Source organism: Armigeres subalbatus, chromosome 2, assembly GCF_024139115.2.
Source record: "Armigeres subalbatus isolate Guangzhou_Male chromosome 2, GZ_Asu_2, whole genome shotgun sequence".
In the NCBI taxonomy this organism is placed as follows: domain Eukaryota; kingdom Metazoa; phylum Arthropoda; class Insecta; order Diptera; family Culicidae; genus Armigeres; species Armigeres subalbatus.
In genome coordinates, this window is record NC_085140.1 from 304,717,881 (window position 1) to 304,744,804 (window position 26,924).

The 26,924-nt window shown below is 36.0% G+C and overlaps 1 protein-coding gene and 1 long non-coding RNA gene across 2 annotated transcripts; one reads left to right on the top strand and one right to left on the bottom strand.

Moving 5' to 3' along the window:
• Positions 1-8,264: 8,264 nt before the first annotated feature.
• LOC134212529 (uncharacterized) lies at positions 8,265-9,642 on the bottom strand. Its single transcript, XR_009979290.1, has 3 exons — positions 9,294-9,642; positions 8,632-9,198; positions 8,265-8,528 (listed from the first exon to the last, which is right to left on the bottom strand). It is a non-coding gene; the product is annotated as an uncharacterized LOC134212529 (long non-coding RNA).
• A 93-nt stretch (positions 9,643-9,735) lies between these two features.
• Positions 9,736-11,469, top strand: LOC134212528 (protein phosphatase methylesterase 1). Its single transcript, XM_062690488.1, has 6 exons — positions 9,736-9,955; positions 10,011-10,203; positions 10,268-10,377; positions 10,457-10,768; positions 10,830-11,164; positions 11,228-11,469. The coding sequence occupies exons 1-6, from the start codon at positions 9,879-9,881 to the stop codon at positions 11,383-11,385; spliced, it is 1,185 nt and encodes a 394-aa protein (XP_062546472.1). The 5' UTR covers positions 9,736-9,878; the 3' UTR covers positions 11,386-11,469.
• The last annotated feature ends 15,455 nt before the right edge of the window (positions 11,470-26,924 follow it).

Sequence of the window (26,924 nt, forward strand, 5' to 3'; positions counted from 1 at the left end):
TTTAATTTTAATTTAATTTTAATTTAATTTTAATTTAATTTTAATTTAATTTTAATTTAATTTTAATTTAATTTTAATTTTAATTTAATTTTAATTTTAATTTAATTTTAATTTAATTTTAATTTAATTTTAATTTAATTTTAATTTAATTTTAATTTAATTTTAATTTAATTTTAATTTAATTTTAATTTAATTTTAATTTAATTTTAATTTAATTTTAATTTAATTTTAATTTAATTTTAATTTAATTTTAATTTAATTTTAATTTAATTTTAATTTAATTTTAATTTAATTTTAATTTAATTTTAATTTAATTTTAATTTAATTTTAATTTAATTTTAATTTAATTTTAATTTAATTTTTAATTTAATTTTAATTTAATTTTAATTTAATTTTAATTTAATTTTTAATTTAATTTTAATTTAATTTTAATTTAATTTTAATTTAATTTTAATTTAATTTTAATTTAATTTTAATTTAATTTTAATTTAATTTTAATTTAATTTTAATTTAATTTTAATTTAATTTTAAATTAATTTTAATAAAGAATATAGAACACCGCTTTGGAATCGGCGGCGGCTGTAGTGTAAATTGCAAAACTGCTTCCTTCCTATAGTCTATACATTATAAAACACGGGAGGATAAAGATAAAATTATAGTTTCATAATACATTACCTTAATTAAGCTAAATGTAGTTAATCTAAATATATAACAATTATTTTGGTAAATATAGAAAATTTCTAAGACGATTTTTATTGATAATTTATTTACATTCATCTGTTACTCGAGGCAGTTATGTATATTATGAACATTCTGCCTCGGATGACAGCTGAATGTAAATAAATCAGCATGAAAGCCCTTTCAAAACAACCCTCACAACTCCCTAACCGCTCACTGCGAAACATTGCTAACGTTATACTAAAGTGAGGCTAACAGGTTAGATTAAATTATGCAACTTACATTAACATATCTAACAAAAGTGTTGCAGATCTGTCTAATTTTAGTCTCATTTTACCCTAACGTTAGTGAGAAAATTAGAGTAACTTTCTAACAGGTTACACTCATGTTAGGGTCAAGTTAGAGTAACCTTGTTTGCTGGGAAGGGTCTGTCTCAATAGGGCACTGCACGGAAACATCTCTTTCTCTTTCGTTCCTCATAAATTTTGACGTTTACTGGCCTTGTTGTTTTCTAATTTCTTTGCAGTGAGAAAGAGACAAAGTCGTCCGTGCAGTGCCCTATAAGCCATTTTATAGAAAGCTCAAATGACAGAAGACCAAATACTAATATTTACATTTTACAAGGAACATTTGCGAAAATGAAATGAAATGATGATGATGATGACGAAATGATGATGGTTTACATGCAAATTTACCAAAACAAAGACCGAGCCGTCCACTCAAAATTTCGATCAGCTGTTCGAACCTGTCTCGTAAAATGGCTTATTGGATAATTAAACTGAAATTATAATTTATAAACAGACAGACCCTTAGAGCATCATTATCGGGTCTGTCTCATTTGGAGAATTAAACTTAAAAGTGACAGTTCGAAAATTAAAAAATCACCCCGTTATGAGAATGGCTGGTGCTACCCAGCAATTCCAATAGGACATCGATGGAAAATGATTCGATATCTGTCAAAATTAATCTTGCTCTGCGAGCAGGGTTATTTGGTAATTATTAAAATGTCACTTTTAGGCTCTGTCTCATTTGGAGAATTAAACTTAAAAGTGACAGTTCGAAAATTAGCAAATAACCCAGTCATAAGAATGGCTGGTGCTACCCAGCAATTCCAATAAGACATCGTTGCAAAATGATTCGATATCTGTCAAAAGTAATCTTGCTCTGCGAGCAGGGTTATTTGATAATTATTGAAATGTCACTTTTAAGTTTAATTTCAGTTTAATTCTCCAAATGAGACAGAACCTTGGACAGAACCTTAAGTTTAATTTCAGTTTAATTATCCAATTGAGACAGACCCTAAAAAAGGCTTTTTAATTTTCGTGCATTCCCAGCAAACAATCAGTTCGACGTTAGAAACTAATTAGGGGATGTTAGTTATGTTGCGGTGCAAATACATAACCATTTTTATGATTTTATGCTGTTGCAATAGTATTCGTACGCGTCTATTTTCGATTTTGACAGTTGTATTGACACAGTTGTATTGACATTGCTTTTGTATCAGCCGCAATGCTGAGGTATTGAAAAAAATGCGGAGATGAAAAAAATCTCGAAGCTCCCGAACAGGTCCTGAAACGAAACGTCTGGTCCGCGGTCAAGATGCGCTTCTTCCGATGACTCGTGTCGTACCGGGTAAGTTTCGTTTTTATTTTCATAAAAAAAATAATTGCCAAGAACATTATCATTTACAGAGGCCGTATGGATGCCGGCATCAATGTGGTTGCGGCACTTAGAAAAATCATCGGAAAAATCTATTGTCAGATTTTCTTGATATGATACACTGCGCGGCGTTTGTAATGTTCCCAAATGGGTACTTGCACAAAACTTCACGCGGCGAATGACTGTCCAAAGGTACGGCCGCGCCAAACGATACACCGCAATGCTATTCACCCATAAGAATCAAGTAAACAGGGTGAAGAAAGCGCGGCGGTACCTTTCATGAAGGGTTCGCCGCGTGCAATTTTCAGAAAATCAGACAATATTGACGGCGGATGCAATAAATTTGCCAACGATTTTGAATGCGGATTCGAATAAACCGTACGCTGCTGATCGATCTGCCGCTGGAGTTTATTGAGCAAGTGCTGTGCGTCTGATTATGATGAGTATTTTAAGTCACGAAAGCCGTGGTGATGCCTGTCTCCAGAATGAATGTGCTGCAGCGAGAAAAACGGCACCAGTTTGAAAGCCCTTGAACAAAAGATACCAGCAATTAGTCAGGTAAGTTCTGTGTTGATGTCCATGTGGTTGTTTGACTTCATAAAGATTTTGCCTTTTACAGACAATGTTGACATGGATGCCGGCATAATTATCGGATGAGTCAACCCGTGTCCGTGCTACACAAGCATTTTAAAATCATGGACTTTAATTCAACGCCAGGAATATGTGGAGGCAGGATGATATTGTAAAAAAAGGGATGAGCTCATTTGAATCCGAACGGAAAACATGATCAAAACGATTTAGTATAGGGATTCTAGGTTTTTCGAGTTAGAAAACATTTGATCAAACTCTAGTTTGAAACAACAGTACATATCGAACTATTTAATTTTTAGTTGGAATTCCTGGAGGAACTTCCTGATGGAACTTCCGAAGGAATTCCTAGAGAACCTCCGGAGTACTTTCTGGAAGAAAATTTGGAGGAATTTCTAGAAAAACTTTCGGAGGAGCTCCCGTAGGAAATCCTGGAGGAACTTCTGGAGGAACTTCCGAAGGAACTTTCGGAGAAATTCCCGAAAAAACTTTTAATTTTAATTTTAATTTAATTTTAGTTTAATTTTAATTTAATTTTAATTTAATTTTAATTTAATTTTAATTTAATTTTAATTTAATTTTAATTTAATTTTAATTTAATTTTAATTTAATTTTAATTTAATTTTAATTTAATTTTAATTTAATTTTAATTTAATTTTAATTTAATTATAATTTAATTTAATTTTAATTTAATTTAATTTTAATTTAATTTTAATTTAATTTTAATTTAATTTTAATTTAATTTTAATTTAATTTTAATTTAATTTTAATTTAATTTTAATTTAATTTTAATTTAATTTTAATTTAATTTTAATTTAATTTTAATTTAATTTTAATTTAATTTTTAATTTAATTTTAATTTAATTTTAATTTAATTTTAATTTAATTTTAATTTAATTTTAATTTAATTTTAATTTAATTTTAATTTAATTTTAATTTAATTTTAATTTAATTTTAATTTAATTTTAATTTAATTTCAATTTAATTTTTGATTTAATTTTAATTTAATTTTAATTTAATTTTAATTTAATTTTAATTTAATTTTAATTTAATTTTATTTGAGTTTTTAATTTAATTTTGATTTAATTTTAATTTAATTTTAATTTAATTTTAATTTAATTTTAATTTAATTTTAATTTAATTTTAATTTAATTTTAATTTAATTTTAATTTAATTTTAATTTAATTTTAATTTAATTTTAATTTAATTTTAATTTAATTTTAATTTAATTTTAATTTAATTTTAATTTAATTTTAATTTAATTTTAATTTAATTTTAATTTAATTTTAATTTAATTTTAATTTAATTTTAATTTAATTTTAATTTAATTTTAATTTAATTTTAATTTAATTTTAATTTAATTTTAATTTAATTTTAATTTAATTTTAATTTAATTTTAATTTAATTTTAATTTAATTTTAATTTAATTTTAATTTAATTTTAATTTAATTTTAATTTAATTTTAATTTAATTTTAATTTAATTTTAATTTAATTTTAATTTAATTTTAATTTAATTTTAATTTAATTTTAATTTAATTTTAATTTAATTTTAATTTAATTTTAATTTAATTTTAATTTAATTTTAATTTAATTTTAATTTAATTTTAATTTAATTTTAATTTAATTTTAATTTAATTTTAATTTAATTTTAATTTAATTTTAATTTAATTTTAATTTAATTTTAATTTAATTTTAATTTAATTTTAATTTAATTTTAATTTAATTTTAATTTAATTTTAATTTAATTTTAATTTAATTTAATTTTAATTTTAATTTAATTTAATTTTAATTTAATTTTAATTTAATTTTTAATTTAATTTTAATTTAATTTTAATTTAATTTTAATTTAATTTTAATTTAATTTTAATTTAATTTTAATTTAATTTTAATTTAATTTTAATTTAATTTTAATTTAATTTTAATTTAATTTTAATTTAATTTTAATTTAATTTTAATTTAATTTTAATTTAATTTTAATTTAATTTTAATTTAATTTTAATTTAATTTTAATTTAATTTTAATTTAATTTTAATTTAATTTTAATTTAATTTTTAATTTAATTTTAATTTAATTTTAATTTAATTTTAATTTAATTTAATTTAATTTAATTTTAATTTAATTTTAATTTAATTTTTAATTTAATTTTAATTTAATTTTAATTTAATTTTAATTTAATTTTAATTTAATTTTAATTTAATTTTAATTTAATTTTAATTTAATTTTAATTTAATTTTAATTTAATTTTAATTTAATTTTAATTTAATTTTAATTTAATTTTAATTTAATTTTAATTTAATTTTAATTTAATTTTAATTTAATTTTAATTTAATTTTAATTTAATTTTAATTTAATTTTAATTTAATTTTAATTTAATTTTAATTTAATTTTAATTTAATTTTAATTTAATTTTAATTTAATTTTAATTTAATTTTAATTTAATTTTAATTTAATTTTAATTTATTTTAATTTAATTTCAGTTTAATTTTAATTAATTTGAATTAAATTAAAAATTTAATTAAAAATTTATTAAATTTTATTTACCTTTGAAGAATTTTCAAAGAAACTATTTGAACCTTTGGTGGAACTCATGAAAGAATTTTTAAAGTACTCCTAGAAGAATTCCTCAAGGAACTACTGGCGGAGCTTCCAGTGGAATTCTTGGGAAAATTTTACGAGTAACTTTTGAAGAAATTCTCTGATAAATTTGTGGAGAAATTCCTTGGGAAACTTCTGGCGGAACTGCCAGAGGAACTCCTGGAAGAATTTTCAGAGAAACTATTGGAGTTATTCCCAGAGAAACTCCTTGAGGGATTTCCGAATAAATTTCGGGTGGGTCTTCCAAGGTTGCTGCTGGAGGATTTTCCGAAGAACTCATGGTGGATTTTCCAGAGGGACTCATGAAAGAAAATTTAGTACTTCTGGATGAAGCATTTCCAGAGTAACTCCTGAAGGAATTCTCTGATGTAATTTTTGGAGAATTTTGAGGGAAACTCCTGGAAGAATTTTTGGAGAGTTTCTCAGAGGAACTTCTGGTGGAGCTTCTAAAGAAACAGCTGAGAAAATTTTGAGAGAAACTACTGGAGTAATTCCCGGAGGAACTCATGTAGAGATTCTCAGATGAATTTCGGGTGGGATTTCCAGAGAAATTTCTGACGGAACTCTTGAAAGAATTTTCAGAGTAACTGTTGGATGAATTCCCAGAGGAACTCCTGGAAGAATATTTTTAACTCCTGGAGAAACTCCCCGACGAACTTCTGGTGGAACTGGAATAATTTTTGGAGGATTTGCTAAAGGAATTTCTGGACCAATTCCAAAATGAGTTTCTGGACCATTTCCCAGAGGAACTCCTGGAGAAATTCTCATAGGCTTTCCTGTAGAAATTCTCAGAGGAACGCCTAGAAGAAATCCCAAAGGAACTCCTGGATGAATCCCAGATAAGTTCCTGGAGTTCTAATGCAACTCCTTGAGGAATTCTTAGAGGAACTTCTGGAGATATTCCCAGAGGAGCTATGAAACTCCCAGAGAAACTCGTGGAGGGTTTTCCAAATGAATTTCGGGTCGATTTCCAGAGGAACTTCTAGCGCAACTCCTGAAACAATTTCCAGAGTAACTCCTGAAGGAACTCTCTGATGAAATTTCTGCGGAATTTCAGGGGAACACCTGGAAGAATTTTTGAGGGATTTCCCAGAGGAACTTCTGGCGGAACTCTTTGAAGAATTTCCACAGTAACTCCTGGAAGAATATTTAGAACTCTTGGGGGAACTCCCAGAGTAGCTTCTGATGGAACTCCCAGAGTAACTTCTAGTGAAACTTTCAGAGAAACTCGTGGAAGGATTTACAAATGAATTTCGGGTGGTGTAGAATTGAAACACTCGGACTTTTCTGTATTTTCTGATCTTTATTCTCACTTCTATTCCCGGTACACACAGAACCACCACCGTTCCTCTTCTCTACCACCTACCTTCTCTCGTCCCCGTGGGTCCAGATGCCCACTCAGGATTTCCTCTCCCGATCTCTCACAGAGACGTATTCAGGGGTAAACACTACAGGTGGGATTTTTAGAGAAACTTCTAGCCGGACTCCTAGAAGAATTTTGGGAGGACTTCCCAGAGGAACTTTGGAACTCCAGAAAGAATTTTCAAAGAAACTCCTGAAGCAATTTCCAATTGGATTCCTGGGGGATTTCTTGAAGATCTCCTGAAGAAATTCTCAGAGAGGCTCATGGAGGAACCCCTGAAGAAATTTTGAAGATTTTTTTTAAAGGAACCCAAACACTCCAGGCTCTCCTGGAGAAGTTCTTAGAGTAACTCCTAGAAAGAATCCCAAAAGAACTCCTGATTGAATTCCCAGAAAAGTTCCTGGAGTTCTAATGCAACTCCTTGAGGAATTCCCAGAGAAATTCCAAGCAGAACTTCTGGAAGAATTATCAGGGGAGCTCATGAAGGATTTTTCATATGGACACCTGGAGTTCCTAGAGGAACTCCAGAAAAAGTCTCAGAGGAACTCCTGGATGAATTCTCAGAAAAGTTGTTCGAGGAAATTGTAATGCAACTCCTAGAGGTATTCCCAGAAGAATGGAAAGAATATTCAAGGGTACCTCTGGAGAAATTATCAGGAACTTCGAGAGATATTATCGGACGAACTTTTGTAGGAATTTTCTGTGCAACTTCTGGTGGAATTTGGGAACCCCTAGAAAAATTTTCAGAGAAACTTTTGAAGGAATTTTCAACGGGTGTTCTTGAGTCATTTAGGATTTAGAAGAAATTTAGGATTTCTGAAGGAGTTTTCGGGCAGCTCTTGGTAAAACTCTGAGGAACTTCCAGAAGATCTTCTGATGTAATTTGAAAGGCATTGTTGCAATTCCGTGATAAACTTATTAATGGAGCAACCGGCAGAGAGGCTCCTGAAAGAATTTCCATTCCCAGGAGAACTTTTGGAGGAATTTAAGAGTTCTGTATATCCGGAGGAATTCCCAAAAGGATATCTGGAGAAATTACCAAAAGAATTTCTAGAGGAATTCCTCTAGGTATGTACAGTTGGAGGAATTAACAGGTACAGCGTGAGAATTCCTTGGGGGGCTTCTAAAGGAAGGAGGAACTGCCCGAACTATTTTTCAGAAACTTCTGTAGAGATTCGAGTATGTAAGTCTAGAGGAAAAACACGAGAAATTCTTTGAGAAAATTCTGTAAGAATTCCTGGAGATATCTAGGAACCCCTAGGAGGAGATATCTAGGAATGGCCAGATTAACCCTTGGAGGATTTTCAAACAATTTTCTGAAGAAATTTTTGGGCCATTGAAACTTTCGGAGAATTACTAATAAGAACTCCATTACGTTAATTTTGATTAATTTTTCATTTAGTACATAAATTTTATTTAGCTTTGCTTAATGTCTATTGCAATGCATATTCCTATTAATAAATTTTAACCGAAAGCAAAAGGCCGCATCGGATGGATGGCCGTAGTGTGTGCTATCTGAAAATTGCAAAGCATTTTCGTGTATCGGACGGATCGACATTTCCGTAGCCTTTGTTCCTGCTCTCATACCCTTGGATATTGTCAGATGACGAAGACTGTTCCGAGCCGAAAGGCGGCAGTGCAAACCTGAAAAGGGCAAGACGATTGTTAAGTTCTCGGACGGATTCGGATCGACAAAAATGCCGCAATGTAATGGACAGCCATTGCAGCCCGTAAATGACTTACTTACCTTTGCCAGGATCACAAATTGTATCGTCTGCAAACTCGTCGATGCTGCTTTGCTTGATGTCCTTGAAATGGCATTCGATTCATTTCAGCACCATCGTCAAAAACCTCGTCAGCTAAGAAGCCAAAACTTGAGGACATTGGTTCCGATGACTACGAAGATAATGCCAGAAGAATCAAATCGAAAGTGCCGGATATATCTCTACCGAGCCGATCTAAATTGAGCCCCTACATGGACACTTTCAATCGGCATCTGTTGGATTTCGACTTTGAGAAGCCGGTCTCCCTAATCCGGATTAACGTCTATGCCTGTTTGGTATGCGGAAAGTACCTCCAGGGACGCGGAACAAACACACACGGCTATACGCATTTCGTATTCGAGTCTCATCATGTCTTCCTGAACTTGTCCACTGGTCGTTGGTAGAAATTATCTGCTCTTCACAGGACGATATAAAGTACGTACTGAATTCTGTGTTTACCGCGGGGAACATACGAAATCTTGATGTCATTGGAAGTGGCCAGACGACGAAGACTGTTCCGAGCCGAAAGGTGGCATTGCGGCAGTGCAAACCTGAAAAGGGCAGGATGTTTTTTTTAGTTCTCGGACGAAATTCTCAGCTCTGGATCGTCTACAATTTCCATGCCTACAAATTTAATTTAACTTACCTTTGTCTGATTCGATGTACAATAGCAAATACAAATATGTTATATATAAAATAATTATGAAAGGGGAAAAAGGCCCCGAAGATGTTTATTTATATTTTATTTACATCCAACTGTCATTGGAGGCAGTTATGTACTTTATGTACTTATCTGCCTCTGATGACAACTGGATGTAAATAAATCAGCATGAAAATCCCTTTTGAAACAACCCTAACCGCTGCCTAATCGACCAAAGAAAAACATACATAACGTTCATCTAACGTGAGAGTAACATGTTAGATGAAATTATGCACGAATCATAAACATACCTAACAAAAGTGTGTCATTCTAGCGTAACTTTAGCCTCACTTTACCCTAACTGTTAGTGAGAATGTTAGTGTAACTATCTAACAGGATAGATGCACGTTATGCTCAAGTTAGAGTAACCTTCCTTGCTGGGTTTGTCGCTGACAACAAAATAATTAGAAACTTCAAAGCACTATTTTGTTTTTTGACATTTTTGTTTTGATTCTGCCCCGCGGGTCTTCCAAATTAAAATTGAAAACTAATTTTACGTTCTTAATAAATAAAGCATCCGTTGTAAAAAGTATGTCCAACTTACAACGGGTAATGATGAAATCCCGCTTGCCACCGATGTGTCCAAACCCAAGGTTTCCTAAACCAACGTGAGTAAAAAGTACAGTTTTTAGTTGATTGTTCTAAATGCTGGTTCTGTTGCAGCGATCGCGGATTTCGCCGGCAAACGGATTACAATCCGATTATGTGGAGCCAGTACTTTTCCGAGAGTCGAGACGTGGAAACACAGTATGGAAAATTTCGGGTGTACTTGACGGAAAAACCGGAAGCTCCCGGACCGCTCTTAGTAATGCTGCACGGGGGTGGCTTTTCCGCTTTGTCGTGGGCACTTTTTAGCGTAAGTTTGAATGTTATTAATTTTTTGGGCATTAGCAATTTGTTGCGTTCTATAAACATTATAGATGGAGATCTCAAAAATTATACACTGCCAGTGCTTGGCCATCGATATCAGAGGTCACGGAGACACGGCTACTGATAACGAGGACGATCTTTCAGCGGAAACCCTGGCACAGTAAATAACTTTGAAAATTACCTTTGTTTCAAGAAAAGAACACAATTATTCACATATTTTTATTTCATGATTGATTCAGGGACGTGGCCGAAGTTTTGAACTCTATTTATGGTGATTCTGCACCACCCGTGATTTTAATCGGTCATTCTATGGGGGGAGCGATTTGCGTTCATGTCGCCAATATGGAGGTAATCAGTTCCCTGATTGGCATCGTTGTTATCGACGTTGTTGAAGGAACGGCTCTGGAAGCACTGGCCAGCATGCAAAGTTTCCTACGGTCTAGGCCAACCACGTTCAAAAGCATCCAGCATGCCGTCGAATGGTGCGTCCGCAGTGGACAGATTCGTAATATAGATTCTGCGAGAGTATCGATGCCCGGACAGATAGTGAAGTATGGCATGAATATTGACAATGAATAACGATTCGTCTTCTAATGTAAGTTTTAATTGTAGTATCGAAACGGGAAAACTTTCTACTAACGAGTTGCCGCTGGTTGAGGAATCTACCGAAGCTCGAACAAGGTTTACCAACCCGAACGTAATAGCAGAGGATGGTGAAATGCCATCACCAGCGACTCCTTCCACTTCAGTCCCCGCGGAGACTTCTATGGCGGCCCCCAACCCCAAGAAGTATAAATGGCGTATCGACTTATCGAAATCGGAAAAGTATTGGGAGGGCTGGTTTTTGGGACTCAGCCAAAAGTTTTTGGATGTTAGAGTTCCCAAACTTTTACTATTGGCAGGAATCGACAATCTTGACCGAGCGCTAACTGTCGGTCAAATGCAGGGTAAGATACATTGAAATCTTCAAGAAATATACAATTTTAAGACGATTGAATTTTCTTTTCAAGGAAAATTCCAACTACAGGTATTGGCCCGCACCGGTCACGCCGTTCACGAAGACAGACCACACGAGGTGGCCGAAGTCATTGGTACGTATTTGCTGAGGAATAAGTTTGCCGAAGCGTCCGGTGAGGGACAGTTCCTGAAACATATGCCAGCCTGTTGAATAAGTTGGTTCTAAGATCTCAAGTTTTGGTTGGTTTGGATGAACTTCAATCATGAGGAATAAGAGAATGATAAATTCTCCAAATTATGATGTACGGAGTTAGTCTGCTCTTTACTAGCGTTTTTTTTCTTATACTCGATTTAGATAACTTTCAAAATTCTTTTAATTTATTTGCACTCTACTAGCGGTATTGAAAAAATGGTCATTTTATTTTATCCGAACGTTCTGAACAGTCTAACAATTCAAGAATAGCTCGTCGGCTCGAGGAAGGATGGCAACACATTTGAGCTTTTTCTGAAGTAGAAGTAGGACTAACAAGACTTTTCACATTCTAACTCGTGTTGTGCGCCGCATGTATGGCAGAGCAGACCTCGCGAGGTCTTCAAACGATAGCTCTCTTCATCCATTAATTACTTCAGCCAGCTTCTGCTGCAGAACCGACCATGCCAACGATCAATATAGAATCACGATTGGAAGCTTGGAATTGCAAGTCGCTAGGTTTCGTAGGTTCTATGAATTACATCCCCGCACTTTCGACGTTGTAGCCCTGCTGGACAGAACAGAAAGTGCGGAAAAGCGGGGATCGAGCGGCTTCCTTCTACCAAAGCTGTGGCACCACCAAGAAGCTTGGAATCGGTTGCATAGTGTTGAGCAAGATGCGCCAATGCGTGATTGGGTGGGAGCCAATCAACACAAGGATGTGCAAGCTGAGGATAAAAGGCCGTTTCTTCAACTATAGCATCAATGTGCACTGCCCACACGAAAGAAGACCCGACGACGTCCAGGTTGTCCAGGTCTCCACCTAGGAGGCCAGAAGCAATAGTCGACAGCTCGGTGCTCAGCGCCAGCGTGGGTTACTTAACCTTCTCCCCAACTACGCCGGTAGTGGTTATGGACGGCCCATGGCTTGTGAGGGCGATGAACCGCAAACGCGATGGGCTTTCGGCCTTCGAGGTGGCGACGGAACAGCTGGACGCCATCATCGACTTTGCGTCATCGAAGCATAATATCAGTAAGGATCTCAAGGGGAGCTTGCTGAACTTTGATAGTCGATGTTGGTCGCCAAGCTGGAGAGGGCGGTCGGGACAGCCAAATGCAAACCCGTGAAATCCGTGGAGTCGACTGAGGCTGAAGTATTCGCGGGCACGTCGGGGGTGACTGCTCCAACGAAGCAGACACAAAAACGGAGGAGACAGTCTCCAGGGGATGAGCTCCCTGGGGGCCGCTTTAAAACGCGGAGGGTTACTACCCCGAACAAGGGTAGTGGGGCTGGGAAGCTGAACCTCGGCCAGGTACCTCCAAAATCGAGGGGGGAAGGACCTGGACACAGGTAGCATTGGTTCGGCTATCTGCAGCGGACGCCTCCAAGGTAGTCAAGTTAGGGAGCGTCGGTGTGCCCTGTGGGCATATACGAGCAACTCGAAGTTTGCTTCAAGTGCCTGGAACCGGGGCACAAGCAATGGGACTGCAAATGCCCTGACAGAAGCAAGCTCTGCCGACGCTGCGGATTGGAGGGACATAAGACACAATGCTGCACGAACCCTACCAATTGCTTGATTTGTTTCAGCAAAGCTGTGAACAGCAAGCACCCCATGGTGAACCACTGTGATGCAGCCCAGCAACTGCTGTGTCAGATAGTTGCTGAATGGGGACGGATATCGCTATCATAGCGAATCCTTACCGGGTACCTGCCAGGAACGGTAATTGGGTCACCGATGGGTCTAAGATGGCGGCGATATGGACAACGGGGAAATACCCAGGCCAAGAGTTGGTGTCTTCGACATGCGAGGGCTTCGTCATTGCCAAAGTCAATGGGGTCTTCTTCTGCAGCTGCTATGCGCCTCCTCGATGGTCGATCGAGCAGTTCGGTCGTATGCCGGATTGTTTGACGGTTAACTTGATGGGGCGTAGGCCGGTGGTGATAGCGAGGGACTTCAATGCTTGGGCCGTGGAATGGGAAAGCCGTTTCACGAATCAACGGGGGCAGATCCTGCTGGAATCACTGGTTATGTTGAATGGGGATTTGGCCAATGTCGATACTGTCGTGAACCTGGGACACATCATGGGAATGCCCTCCGTGATCCTGGGACGATCCTCCAGATCGCGCTTCCGGTTCGGGACGTGGGCCATAACTGCGCCGAATCATTTTTATTTTTTTTCACTACACTGCCGTATCACACGCGCGACCGTACTTATACGCATCTATTTTAAGACTGACTATAGGCTTTAACTCATCTACTCTCTTACTCTCTTTCGCTCTCAACTCACGAATGTTTAGTGGGTTCAGGCTGCATTGCTATAAAGATCAACGATATATATGCTATAAGGATCAACTATATAGTTATACGAATTATCTCTACATTCACCCTCTTGTCTACTCTGAGTTATTTATTATTCTTCAATGGTCCAATGCACCGAGTTCATCATTGACGTTTGAGCGGTGCGCTGTTTACTTAGAATGAATACTTTTTCATTCATCGAGTTCATGCAAGTGTTCATTTTTAGTAAACAGCGCCCGTCTCAAACGTCATTGTGTTCATTCGGTGCATTGGACCATTGTGCAAAAAAAAATACTTTATTACGATTAAAATTTAAATATTAAATACATGTATTTTATTTATCGAAATGTCGTTTTTATTATTACTTTTGTAAAGTTTTTTTTTGTTATTTTGTGTGTTGTTTCTAGATAAATTACAGTTATGTTCCATGTACAGTTATGTTATACAGTTATATTTAATGAAAGGTTATTTTATTTGGCCACCTTTTGATCATCAGTTATAATTGGCATTAGAGTAAGTATGGTATTATCACAGACAAACAGACGTAACACTGATGAAATTCCCATCGACCATTAGCTCAACGGTCGTTTTAAATTCAACTGCTTGCAAGTTTCACAACCAGGGGCGCGCGCATCATATACCTTTGTATTTGACATCTCACACTAGCGCCTTCTGTTGACATTGTCGTACTAAACTTTATTTCGTGCAACATGCACGTGAGGTGGTGGTAAAGTAACTGGGCGATGGATTTTAAAACAAATTGTTCTAGCTGTTACGTCTGTTTGTCTGTGCCGATACTGTAGCGAACCGCCAGGTGGTCGCTGTGAGTGTAGCCATCATTTACCCTCCAGTTCGAACTACTCGCTTGACCAGGGCTCCAGAACGTAACGTCGATAATCGACTCGGTCCCGTTCCAGCTGTAGGTACTTTATAAGGGTGTTCTTAAGGCTCTCGCTGGCATATTATATACTCTCGGTCGCAGCTGGAAACAGCCCCAAGTAACAATTTCCATGCTTGTTAGATTTATTTAATTCTTATAGCGGATTTATGACAGCAGTCACCATGGCTAGTTGCTCAGATTTATTGGCGATCTTATTGCTATCAATAAACCTCTAATAAATCTGCTCGAAAAGCTTAAAACGTCACATGCCGACTGGTCTTGCTAGCAGCTCTACGGTTGTAACGAAGAGCATAATAAGCAGTCTTGCAAAATGTCGTGACCATCACCAGATGATCAGATATGAAAACAAAAACCACCACGCTTTTAAACGATGTTCTTTACTGACAATCACTGCAAGCGCATCGTGACATGTAGAAGCTGACACGTGAGTACCTTCGGTATGCGTGACACCCAGATTGACAACCACAAGCTGAGAGCCATAAAGAGCATCAGGTCGGTCAGCTGTCAAAAGTGCAGGTGAGCACCGTTATTGATTGATTTTGTTGTCGTTTGATTGGACTGACGTCGTTTTTAATTGATAAATTGGATAAATCTCGCTTAACTTTTCAAAAGGTCCTAAGTAACATTTTTTTCATGAATTAATTTGAGTACTGCAATCAAAAGCTTTCATGTTGTTCTGTTGATTGCGCTATTCAAATTAATTCATGAAAAAAATGTTACTTAGGACCTTTTGAAAAGTTAAGCGAGAAATCAATAGTATTTGTAGTATTAGTATTTGTGAATGGCTCTAACTAAGTTTTTACCAATTTGATCCAGACTATCTTTTGAAAAAGGCCAAATTTTTTTTATTGATTTTTTCAAATGGATACAATTAAAAAACGACGCATCCTACAAAAAATGTTGTATGGGTGACTATCGCAAAATCAGTCAAAGTTTCTAATAAAGATATCGGAAACAATTCAAATTGAGCCCTACACTGAAAAAAAAATCAGTTTCAACAGTTTCAAAATTAAAACTCGATTTGCGAAAAACGCTTTTTTGATTTGTATGAAATTGTGTCTCAAGATAGGTGATTATGTTCCCTACCAACCGTCCATACATCGCAAGCTGGGCACTTTGAAGGAAAAAAAGTTTTTCTAACAAAAACTTTTTCTTGTCGAAATTATTTTCAGTGTATTTTTATCCGTTGCGATAGACTAACGCAAAATGAACTCCCCCAAGAAATTGTGACGTTTGAGCGGGTCGCATAATGAACGCAAAATGAACTTTTGTTCGAGAAGGCGACCCGCTCAAATGTCAAAATCCATCGGGTGAGTGAATTTAATGAACCGCTGCACAGGTCTATTAGTTACGACCTAAATATTGTTCTCTGCTTGACTGTACAGGAATATTTAAATATATGTATGTATATGTTAAATCCACTGGCACTCCTTGACACTGAGAAAAAAAATCAATTCCGACAAGAAAAATTTTTTGTTAGAAAAACTTTTTTCCCTTAAAAGTGTCAAGCTTGCGATGTATGGACGGTTGGTAGGGAACATAATCACCTATCTTGAGACACAATTTCATACAAATCAAAAAAGCGTTTTTTCGCAAATCGAGTTTTAATTTTGAAACTGTTGAAACTGATTTTTTTTCAGTGTAGGGCTCAATTTGAATTGTTTCCGATATCTTTATTAGAAACTTTGACTGATTTTGCGATAGTCACCCATACAACATTTTTTTGTAGGATGCGTCGTTTTTTAATTGTATCCATTTGAAAAAATCAATAAAAAAAATTTGGCCTTTTTCAAAAGATAGTCTGGATCAAATTTGGAAAAACTACACTGCCAAAAATATCTATATAAGATATATGTGTCGCCGTTATAAATTTTTGCAATAGCTTCATCCTAATATAATCGATATTGAACCACACATAAATTAAATAATTGCTAATTCGAGTCAACACATAAAGTTTATTTGGAGATATATTTTATTAGTAGTTCGCGTGGAGAATGGTTATGTGTGCGCTGATATAAATCATAAGTTAAATCTATGGATTTTTGCCAATAAATATGTGTCGATTTTTAGTAGTGTATGTATGTAAATACTTTTCTTTTAATAGCACCTCTTAAAATATTGCACAAAAAGTCAATATAAACAATAAGAACACTTAAATGTTCCCAAAAATTCTATTTTGGCTTCATGCATTTTTATCACAGCAAAAATCCATTAATTCCGCTAAGTGGATTATTCCATTGCTGTCGAGCGTTAATTTCGAACCAAACACCGCATAGGTCAAGTGATCATCACGATAGTCAAGATGACATGGATATGACAACCACAACATCAGGAAAGTTTTCCTATCATTCATGCTGGTGATCACAGGCAGAAGAAGTGAAGACATGGTGAGTGACCAAGCGCTAGTTGCTAAAATGTCACTTTCATGGTGATCGTTACACCAAGCATGTGAGATCCACATTGAGCATCACAATAGACGAATCCAAGTAAAAATAAGAAGAAGACACACGACGGTGTTAACTTTGACAGATCCTACAGCTCAGCATAGGGAGATGATTTTAAAATGCTTATGCTACGTTTTGACAGGGCAAGTGAATTGAACAACTCAGTTGAATTCAATTGACTTGCCAAAAGTTGAACATGTTCAACTTTCTTTTCGTTCAAGTGAATTGAATTAAGGTGTTTACACGTTCAGTTCGCGTTCGATTCAAGCGACTTGCTCAATTCACTTGCCTTGTCTAAACGTAGCATTATAATAAATTCTAGACAAATTGTAATTAAAATCTGATTGATGTACGGTACGGAAAAAGTTCCGAATTACATACGTGTGTTAATTTTAATGTAGCGAATGCAGGTCGTCCACATTTAAAATAAGACAATAAATTTAATTCATTTTTTACCATCTAATATTTCATAGTGTCCATGCGAACACGGAGAAAAAAATATGGTAAAGTCAAACAAATTCTAGTTTATTTCAACCAAAATTTCAGTTTGATATATGCACAAACAAAAACTAATTTATTTTTACCATGCAGTTTGGTTGAATCAAACTAAGATTCGAAGTTGAAGTAAATAATTATAATAGAGTATACTTTAGGTAACTTCAAGAAACGTTTGTTTGAAACAACCATAATATTAGTTGTTTCATTTTGACAGCAAGCGAACTAAACAAATTTGTTGGTTATTTCAACCAAATATGTTAGTTTGCTATTGAAGATGTTTAGTTTGAATCTACCAAACAAATTAGGTTGTTTCAACCAATGTTTTGGTGATTTCGTGTTGTTGCTGTTCTTTTTCAGTTTTCATGCAAAATTGAAAGAATAAAAACGAAAGCATATTCATTTTTTTTATATATTTATACATGTGTTGAAGGTATTGCAAATAACTCGGATCACCATCTCTTCAATTTATTCCTATTTCGCATCATTTGGACACCCGTTCTGGGGCGTTACTGCTTGCTGATCAACACCTCAGGCACAAGGCCAACACAAAAATTTCATTGTTGCTGGAAACCAGAAAAGGATACATGAACAAAGGACATATTTTCTACTGCCTTACTCTAAAAATACTGTTAAATTTACTTACTTTTCACAGGAACCAATTTAATTAGACTTCCCAGCTGCTCATCAGCTGTTGCCACCTATCTCGACATTTTAGCTCAGTCTCGCTTCTCGAAATGACTACCTGAATAAATCATAATTATTGTCCACCGACGACGCGCTAGAATCTTGAATATATTATTTGAAGATTGTGTAAGACAAGAGTCCTTATTTGATTTATGTTGATAGAAATTTCTATCACTTACCGATGCATTAATGTCCACAGAATAATGGATCTCAAATTCAATAATCTTTTGCTTTGATGTACAATAAACATTTGTTTAGCAAGGAACAGCCTAGGCAAGGAACAACCTAATTATTGCTAGATTCAAACAATTTTTTAGTTGTTGGAAAATAAAATATTAGCTTTAAACAACTATAAGCAAAGTTGTTTTAAAATATAATATTAGTTAGATTTAACTTGATAAGATAGTTTAATTGTAACAAATATATATGGTTGAAACAAACATTTGAGGTTTAAAAACAAACAAAATCCTAGGTTGAAAAACAACCAATACTTTGTTTGTTTCAAACTAAGGTGCTTTATCTCCGTGAAGCAAAGAAAATAGTTTTTGGTTTTCATTTTTCTTTTTGCTCAAAGTTAATCGTTGAGTGATTTGGCAGTTTCAAAATTTTGATGTTAAAAGGAAGAACTTTTAATTTTCACACTGGAAACACGAGAAAAAACTTTCAAATAAAAAAAATATCTTTGACGTCGAGCAATTAAACTTTTATTTTTAAGAAAACGGAGCACTTTTCAATTGGAAAGTGCAAAACATTCCGTAAAACCATGTTTGTTTTTTGTGTGTACAACTCCTGTTTTCGTTTCAAAAGCGCGCTAAACCTGAGTAGACGAATACTTTTTGAGCCCGTATTTAATGAATTGTTATGTTTTGTTACCTTTGTTTTTGTTATTGTTTTATTTTTCTGATTGATTTTTAAGAATAAAGATGAATTGATTATTTTGCTACACAATGTAATCGATAGCTTTATTTTTTTGAGCTTACTAAATTCTATTTTTGACATTTTCTAGAAAATGCACAGCTAGACCAGAGTCTATTATACAGAGTTGCGCAAAGAGGATCTTCTTACACTTATTCGGAATAATCTTCTTGTTATTGTGTTTGCAACTTTCATTTTTGTTCAACCCTTAAAGTGACTTCACGGGAGTGTTCACTGCTAGTGCTTTTTAATTCGATAACCAATTCACCCACAGAGTGCAAACACGTGAGTTTCTTGTTGCTACTTTATTGGGGGGTTGTATTGAAGTGTTTGAAGCTGTTTCTGGAACAAATCTAATACATTTCAATTCATGCGTTTTAATTCGCCATAAAAATCATTAGGCGATAACAATACTTCCGCCTTACCAACAAGCATTTCGGTTAGACAGTTCAATAGGTAGATTTGGCTTCACTCTTTGCGTAACTCTATATATAATCGACTCTGAGCTAGACGAATACTTATATTAGTGTACATAGTAGTTAGGTTATCAAATTTAAAAAAACACACCAGCGCCTCCTAAAGGCCGTCATGATATATCATATTAACACTTAAATAACAATGTAAACATAAAAATTTAAAATTGAAGTTGGAGGGCCAAGCCGGCCGAGCACTGTACATGTAAAAAATAATTGTAGAACAGAAAATGAAACAATAAAGAAGAATTTTACTACTACTTTACTAGACGAATACTTTTTGGACTCACTGTAAATAAACGGGCCACCGCGAAACGTCTCATAAAATGCCTTATTTGGCTGCGGCAGCTGTCAAAAATGTTGCTTTGAAAAAAGAGAAATAAAATCTTGCAAACAAATACAGTGATCGTTCGCTAATTGGGGCACGACCTCACCCCAACTAGCGAATGCCGTTCGCTAATTGGGGCGTTTTGACAAGCGTTAATGTTGTTTACTTTTTGCCGTGAACAAAGGAAAATTTTACGCGCCAGAAAATATCGAGCCCGCCAAACACGGAAACGAAACGTCAACGCGTTTTGGACATCACATTCTGACGTTTGACTGCTTTTTAATTGGGTTTCGCCCCAATTAGCGAACCCCCAACTAAAAAGCGCCCCAACTAGAAAAACCCCAATTAGCGAACGTTCACTGTAATAACAAACTAAAGTGTTAATGAAAATCATGATGAGGATGACTATAGTCAAAGTAATACTTTTTCAAAAAAAATTTCCAATATACTTTCATGGAAATGAGGTGCGCGCTCGATTTCATCGTGAAAGCTAGTGCAAAAATGAGTACAAGCACTACGCGCCCGCAAAATAATATAGTTTTGTGCAATCAATTTAAAATTATTATAACATCAATAACGTAAATCTTCACTAAATTAATTGATATTACATCCAAATATGTTTGTTTTTTATATCTTTTACCAAAAACGTGTCTTTTGCGGCGAAAACACCGACTAATCATAAATTCCAGTGATAAATTTCACTGACTTGAAGACGGTTCTCCATTTCCAATATGGCCATCATAGATTTCGATCAGAAAAAACGTTGCTCTTATTAAACACCGTTATAAACCCTTTGCAATGTAAATATTCTTATTGGGGTTATTCGTTTGACCACATTACGATACGACCCAAAATTATGGCTTTGATCAAGCTTTGAAAATTGGACTTATTATCAGTGCTGCAAAGTGTCACCGTACAAGTCACGCAAAGCGTGACAATAACAAAATCCAGGTCATGTGTCAAGTACTCAATAGACGAATCCAAGTAAAAATAAGAAGAAGACACACGACGGCGTTAACTTTGACAGATCCTACAGCTCAGCATAGGGAGATCATTTTAAAATGCTTATAATAAATTCTAGACAAAATGTAATTAAAATCTGATTGATGTATGATACGGAAAAAGTTCCGAACTGTATGATAGATACGTTTTTGGAAAAAAATCAAAAAATTGAGATAAGCTTCCAGATACACAGCTACTTTATTTTACCGAAGTCGGTAAAATTTTACTGAGTTTTTGGACTACGGATCGCCCAGTAATTTCAACAGCAATATTTTACATTACCGAGTTGTCAGCATAAACGAGATATGTCAAAATAACATTAAAATCGGTAATAAAGGTAGTTTGTTTATGTGAACATAACTGAGTTAGTCAGTAAATGAGGATTTATTTTTTCGGAAATATTTTACTGATTGGACAGTATATCTAATCAATGAACCTTCGCATAAAATATAAGTATTTATTATGGACAAATTTCAGGGGTTTTGTTCTGCTAGGGGTTCTGCTAGATTTTTAAAGGAAAATACGACGGGGTCGTACACTTATTACGTAAGCAATTTTTCTGGGTTTTCCGAACCCCCCTCCCCCATGTAAGGTTTTTTTCATACAAATGAATTTTTATTTATATGGAGCGTAAGATATTGTCCGACCCCCCCTCTCCCCATAAGTGCTTACGTAATATGTGTACGGCCCCTTATTACTATGGTCCAATGCACCGAGTTCATCATTGACGTTTGAGACGGGCGCTGTTTACTAAGAATGAATACTTTTTCATTCATCGAGTTCATGCAAGTGTTCATTTTTAGTAAACAGCGCCCGTCTCAAACGTCATTGTGTTCATTCGGTGCATTGGACCATACTTTTCGATATTCATTTCGAATTGATACAGATACAAGACAGTCAGGCAATGTACCGTGCGTGGTTTCTCCGTGATAACGCAAATACCGCAGCCCGCAGTCGTTTACCATTAGACGGCATTATGGTCCAATGCACCGAGTTCATCATTGACGTTTGAGCGGTGCGCTGTTTACTAAGAATGAATACTTTTTCATTCATCGAGTTCATGCAAGTGTTCATTTTTAGTAAACAGCGCCCGTGTTAAACGTCATTGTGTTCATTCGGTGCATTGGACCATACTACAACAATGAGGAAACGGGTTGTTTTAAGACACAGAAACGGGCTCCGCCCGTAACTTCATTAACGTTCAGCGATGATAGACGAATCCAAGTAAAAATAAGAAGAAGACACACGACGGTGTTAACTTTGACAGATCCTACCAAGATGAATACACCACTAGGTGTTCCAATCTGCCAAATTCACGATTCAGCCATCTTGGATTTTAGTATGGGAGAGCCAGCCGGTTTGTTTATGTTTTGCACCGAAAATGAATTTTTCACCCCCGCCTTCTTCTCGTCCATAAATTGGTCAGACTGCAACACCTAGCTGTGTATTCATCTTGGATCCTACAGCGCAGCATAGGAAGATCATTTTAAAATGCTTATAATAAATTCTAGACAAATTGTAATTAAAATCTGATTGATGTACGATACGGAAAAAGTTCTGAATTTCATATTCGGAAGCTTATCTCAATTTTTTGAATATTTTCCAAAAATGTATCTATCATACAGTTCGGAACTATTTCCGTATCATACTTCAATCAAATTTTAATTACACTTTGTCTAGAATTTGTTATAAGCATTTTAAAATGATCTTCCTATGCTGTGCTGTAGGATCTGTCAAAATTAACACCGTCGTGTGTCTTCTTCTTATTTTTACTTGGATTCGTCTATAATGTTCGGTAACTGCATCAATTGGATGTTCTCCGGGTTCGTGACGTCGAAAGTTCTAATCCCGCTGACGCTGCGCTTCAAACCGGTGGGGTATAGAACTAGCCTCGCCTGGGTAACATCCGCGTTGTGGTACCTTTTGAACATGTTCGGCCTGAGAAGCATCTACACACTGGTTGTGGGGAGAACAAAGCCGCTGATCAGAGGCAAACTATGCAAGACCATTATGTCGAAAGCAGCGGTAACCTTGCCGCCGGATCCCATAGCCGCCTTTAAAGCAGAGTGGGAAACGCTCTAAATCACCGAGTCCAGAATGCTCTAACGAACTTTGAAACCGGGATGCTAATGGCGGCCAGTGGCGGACCCCGTCGGATGCTGTCTATCACAGCCGAGAGGAGGCAGGAATCGCAACCAAATAAATATAGTTGTTTTATTTGTTAGCGATTATTTTGCACTTTAGACTTGAGACTTTAGAAACTGGTGCGCTTGTGCCCGACAAAATATTTTTTTTCAAAATTGTAAATAAACAATAACAAAGGGCTCTACAATAGCGTTCAGTATTTTTCTATTAACTAGTCGGTAAATTTTAATGTTTTACCGGTGGTGCTGTTTTGATTTGTGCCGACTTTTTGTACAGTTCAGCAATTTACGGATTTAATGATTTGTTCAGTAAAAATAAGTAAACGTCAGAACGATAAGAATATTTTTTTTACCGAAACTCGGAAATTTATTACTGACAATCATTGGAGGTCCCTTAAAAAACAGTATTTCAGTAAAAAAGAAATTTTGCAGTTGAAACTCAGTAAACAAAATACCGACCGTTGAAATGCTGTTTAAGTGTGTACAACATTTCAAAATATTGTTTTTTTTTATATTTACCTAATTGTGTTTAATAGCCTATTCATCCCAGGTAACCATTAAGCACTTTAATAAGCCTTATATAAACCATATAACAACATTTCAGTGCCTATAAACTGTATATGATTTTCAAGTGCTAATCAGCAAGAAACCCACAGCTCATGAAACATTTTCTGGCATTTTCCATGCAATATGATGGTGATTTGGCTGCAGATTATTATTCATCATTGGAACAATATTTAAAAGCATACACGACTGATCTTCTGAAAAAATGTTTGTAATGCGAGTAAAAGAGACAGGTTATAAAATTCTAGGTGTGATTGTTATTGATTCTACCAAAACGTCATAGATAGTAGCTCTAAATTGGCAATAATAAATCCCTTATTCGGCTTGAATCCACAGGGCTTATATCAAAGCGTTATATACCGATATACGGCTTCTTTTGATGCTCGAAGTTTATACGGCTGATTAGCACTTGAAAATCGTATATGCAGCTTATAGGCACTGAAATGTTGTTATATGGTTTATATAAGGCTTATTAAAGTGCTTAATGGTTACCTGGGAGAGAGGGCCATTTGGACATATCTTACTCTTATAGTGGTCATCAGAAGGTAATCTTGTAGTAATGGGTTTTTTTTGTCAGTTCTTGTGATTCGATCTTGAAAACCATTCCTAGAGCGGAATAAAACTTGAAATGTTACTTGGGAGTACTCTCGCGTGCATGCGATGCCACCATGCCTAGGAAAGTCCACCCTAGGAATGGGAGGCCACCGGCTTACTGGTGGACTCAAGCGATTGCGAACATGCGCCGCGCTTGCCTGCGGGCACGGAGGTGGATGCAGCGAGCACGCACAGAAGAGGAGCTTGTTGAACGACGGGTGGCGTTCGTGGCTGCTAGAGCCGCTCTGAAGACTGAGATTAGATCAAGCAAAAAAACCTGCTTCGAGGGCCTGTGTCAAAGTGCCAACGCGAATCCATGGGGTGACGCCTATAGGGTCGTAATGGCCAAGACACGTGGGGCGATGGTCCCTACAGAGCGGTTTCCAGAGATGCTGGAGAGGATCATCGCGGGGCTCTTCCCACGTCATGACCCAGTCCCTGGCCTCATTTTGTGCAGCTGCCAGGGGCCAGAGTAGCCGACGAGGGAAGAGTAACTGTGGCGGAACTTGCGGGGATTGCACAATCCCTTAGTATGTAGGTAAGGCGCCAGGACCGGATGGTATTCCGAACCTGGCCATCAAAGCGGCCATTGCTGAGGGTTCCGAGATGTTCAGATCTGTCATGCAGAGATGCCTGGACGAAGGAATCTTCCCTGAAGCATTAGGCAGGTCAGGCAGGGCATAGGCAGAGTTTGGTCCTATTGCCAAAGGCGGGAAACCACGGGGGGATCCGTCGGCATATAGACCAATATGCCTGCTTGATACTGCGGGGAAGGTGCTCGAGAAGATCATCCTCAACAGGTTGTTGATACGCACGGAGGGTGCGGATGGTCTATCGAGTAACCAGTTTGGCTTCCAAAAGGGTAAGTCGACCGTAGACGCTATCTTGTCGGTTACCAAATCCGCGGAGATAGCTATCCAGCGTAAGAGGAGGGGAGTTCGCTATTGTGCAGTAGTGACTCGACGTGAGCAATGCATTCAATAGTGCCAGTTGGGCAGCTATTGCAGATGTGCCTCTGCGTCTTGGAATTCCCGAGTACCTGTACAAGATTCTCGGAAGCTACTTCCAGAATCGAGTACTGGTATACGACACGGAGGCGGGGTGGAAGTGCGTTGACATAACCTCAAGGGTTCCGCAAGGTTCTATACTGGGTCCGGTGTTATGGAACGTGTCTTGAGGTTGAAGTTTCCGGTGGGCTTCGCTGACGATATTACGTTGGAGGTTTACGGCGAATCGATCGAAGAGGTGGAGTTGACTGCAGCCCACTCGATCGCAACGCTTCCGAAGCGTTTCCCGATGAAAACTAGCGTTTTCTTAGCGACTAATTATTAATTTATGTTTATTTTGCTTCCTATTAATAGACGACTTTCACACTTGTGTCTTAATGCTGCCTGAATATTTTTTATTGGATAAATAAATAATATACAAAAAAAAAAACTAGATTTATTATCTTTTTAACGTTTTTTACCATTTTTTAACATAAGCGAAGCATGCGCCTGCATACCTATCAACTCAGCTCAAAGAACATAGATATAAAATCAATACCAAATTTTCAAAACGACTTATCTGCTTTTGTAAACAAAGCTTCAAACGTCGATTTGTCGAATCTGACTGAGAGCAAGATTACCGGTGGTGAGTTTAAGCCGTTTAGCAGCGCTGTATCATTATTGTGTCGCCAGCACTAAATTGTATTCCGACTTCCGACGTTTTACTTCCGAACTTACTTCCGACATCATGAACGTCAGAACAAAATTTGAAATTGCTACCAACACATTGTCGGAAGAGCGTTCGGAAGTGTGGAAATAGACTTCCGAACTTCAATTTGGTGCCAGCGACGTTGTCAGCGACAAAAGAAAGCTTGATTTTGTGACAGATAACACCGTGCAGTGCTGCATATTTATTTTATTTTTCCATGTGAATCTCGTCGGAAGTGGGCCTTGCTGCCAGCTCACCAGCGTCATATAAACAGTTTTGGTCTAAATGCACAATACCTTACACCTTATTAAACGCGCTGCTATAACAGTAGCGCGACTGACATGTGACCAAATTTGGTAGCGCGATAAGAGCGCTGCCACAGACAAACAGACATAACACATTGAACATTCAGTCATCAAATTCATCGTCGTACACACACTAACGACATCTGTTGTTTTCACTAAGTTGGGTAAATCTCGCACCAGATGGCGGTAGTGAGCAAACGTCAAACTCGAGCAAATCCGATGGGCGCGCCACGAGTGATCAATTGGATCAACTAATGATTATTTAAATTGACCAGTAGTTCAGTGAACGATGAGAATTTCTTGATAAAGGTTGAACGTGAATAAAATCGGATTTCGCGAGTTTGAAATTCAATTTTAAACTTTAACCATATCAGATTCGCTCAGTGTAGCAAAGAGGAAGGTCAAGGTAGCGTATACCTATTTTCAGTAAGCGTGCTTGTGTTCCAGCGTTCCAGAAGACAATGCTCTATTGACCAGTGAAGCAGGGTACACATGACTCTCGACGATAACTAAAGAAGCCGTCTGGTGGAGAAGATGCCTTCGTGAGCTATAATACAACAACGATGAAATTTAAAAATGATTCAATCAAAACTTATTCGACTTCTTTCAAAAATACAAACGTTCAGTCACTACTTAAACGGATATAAAAAGGATGTTCGGGTTTAAGAACTTTCGTTTCAGCAGAGAGTTGATCAAATTATTATCCTGAATAA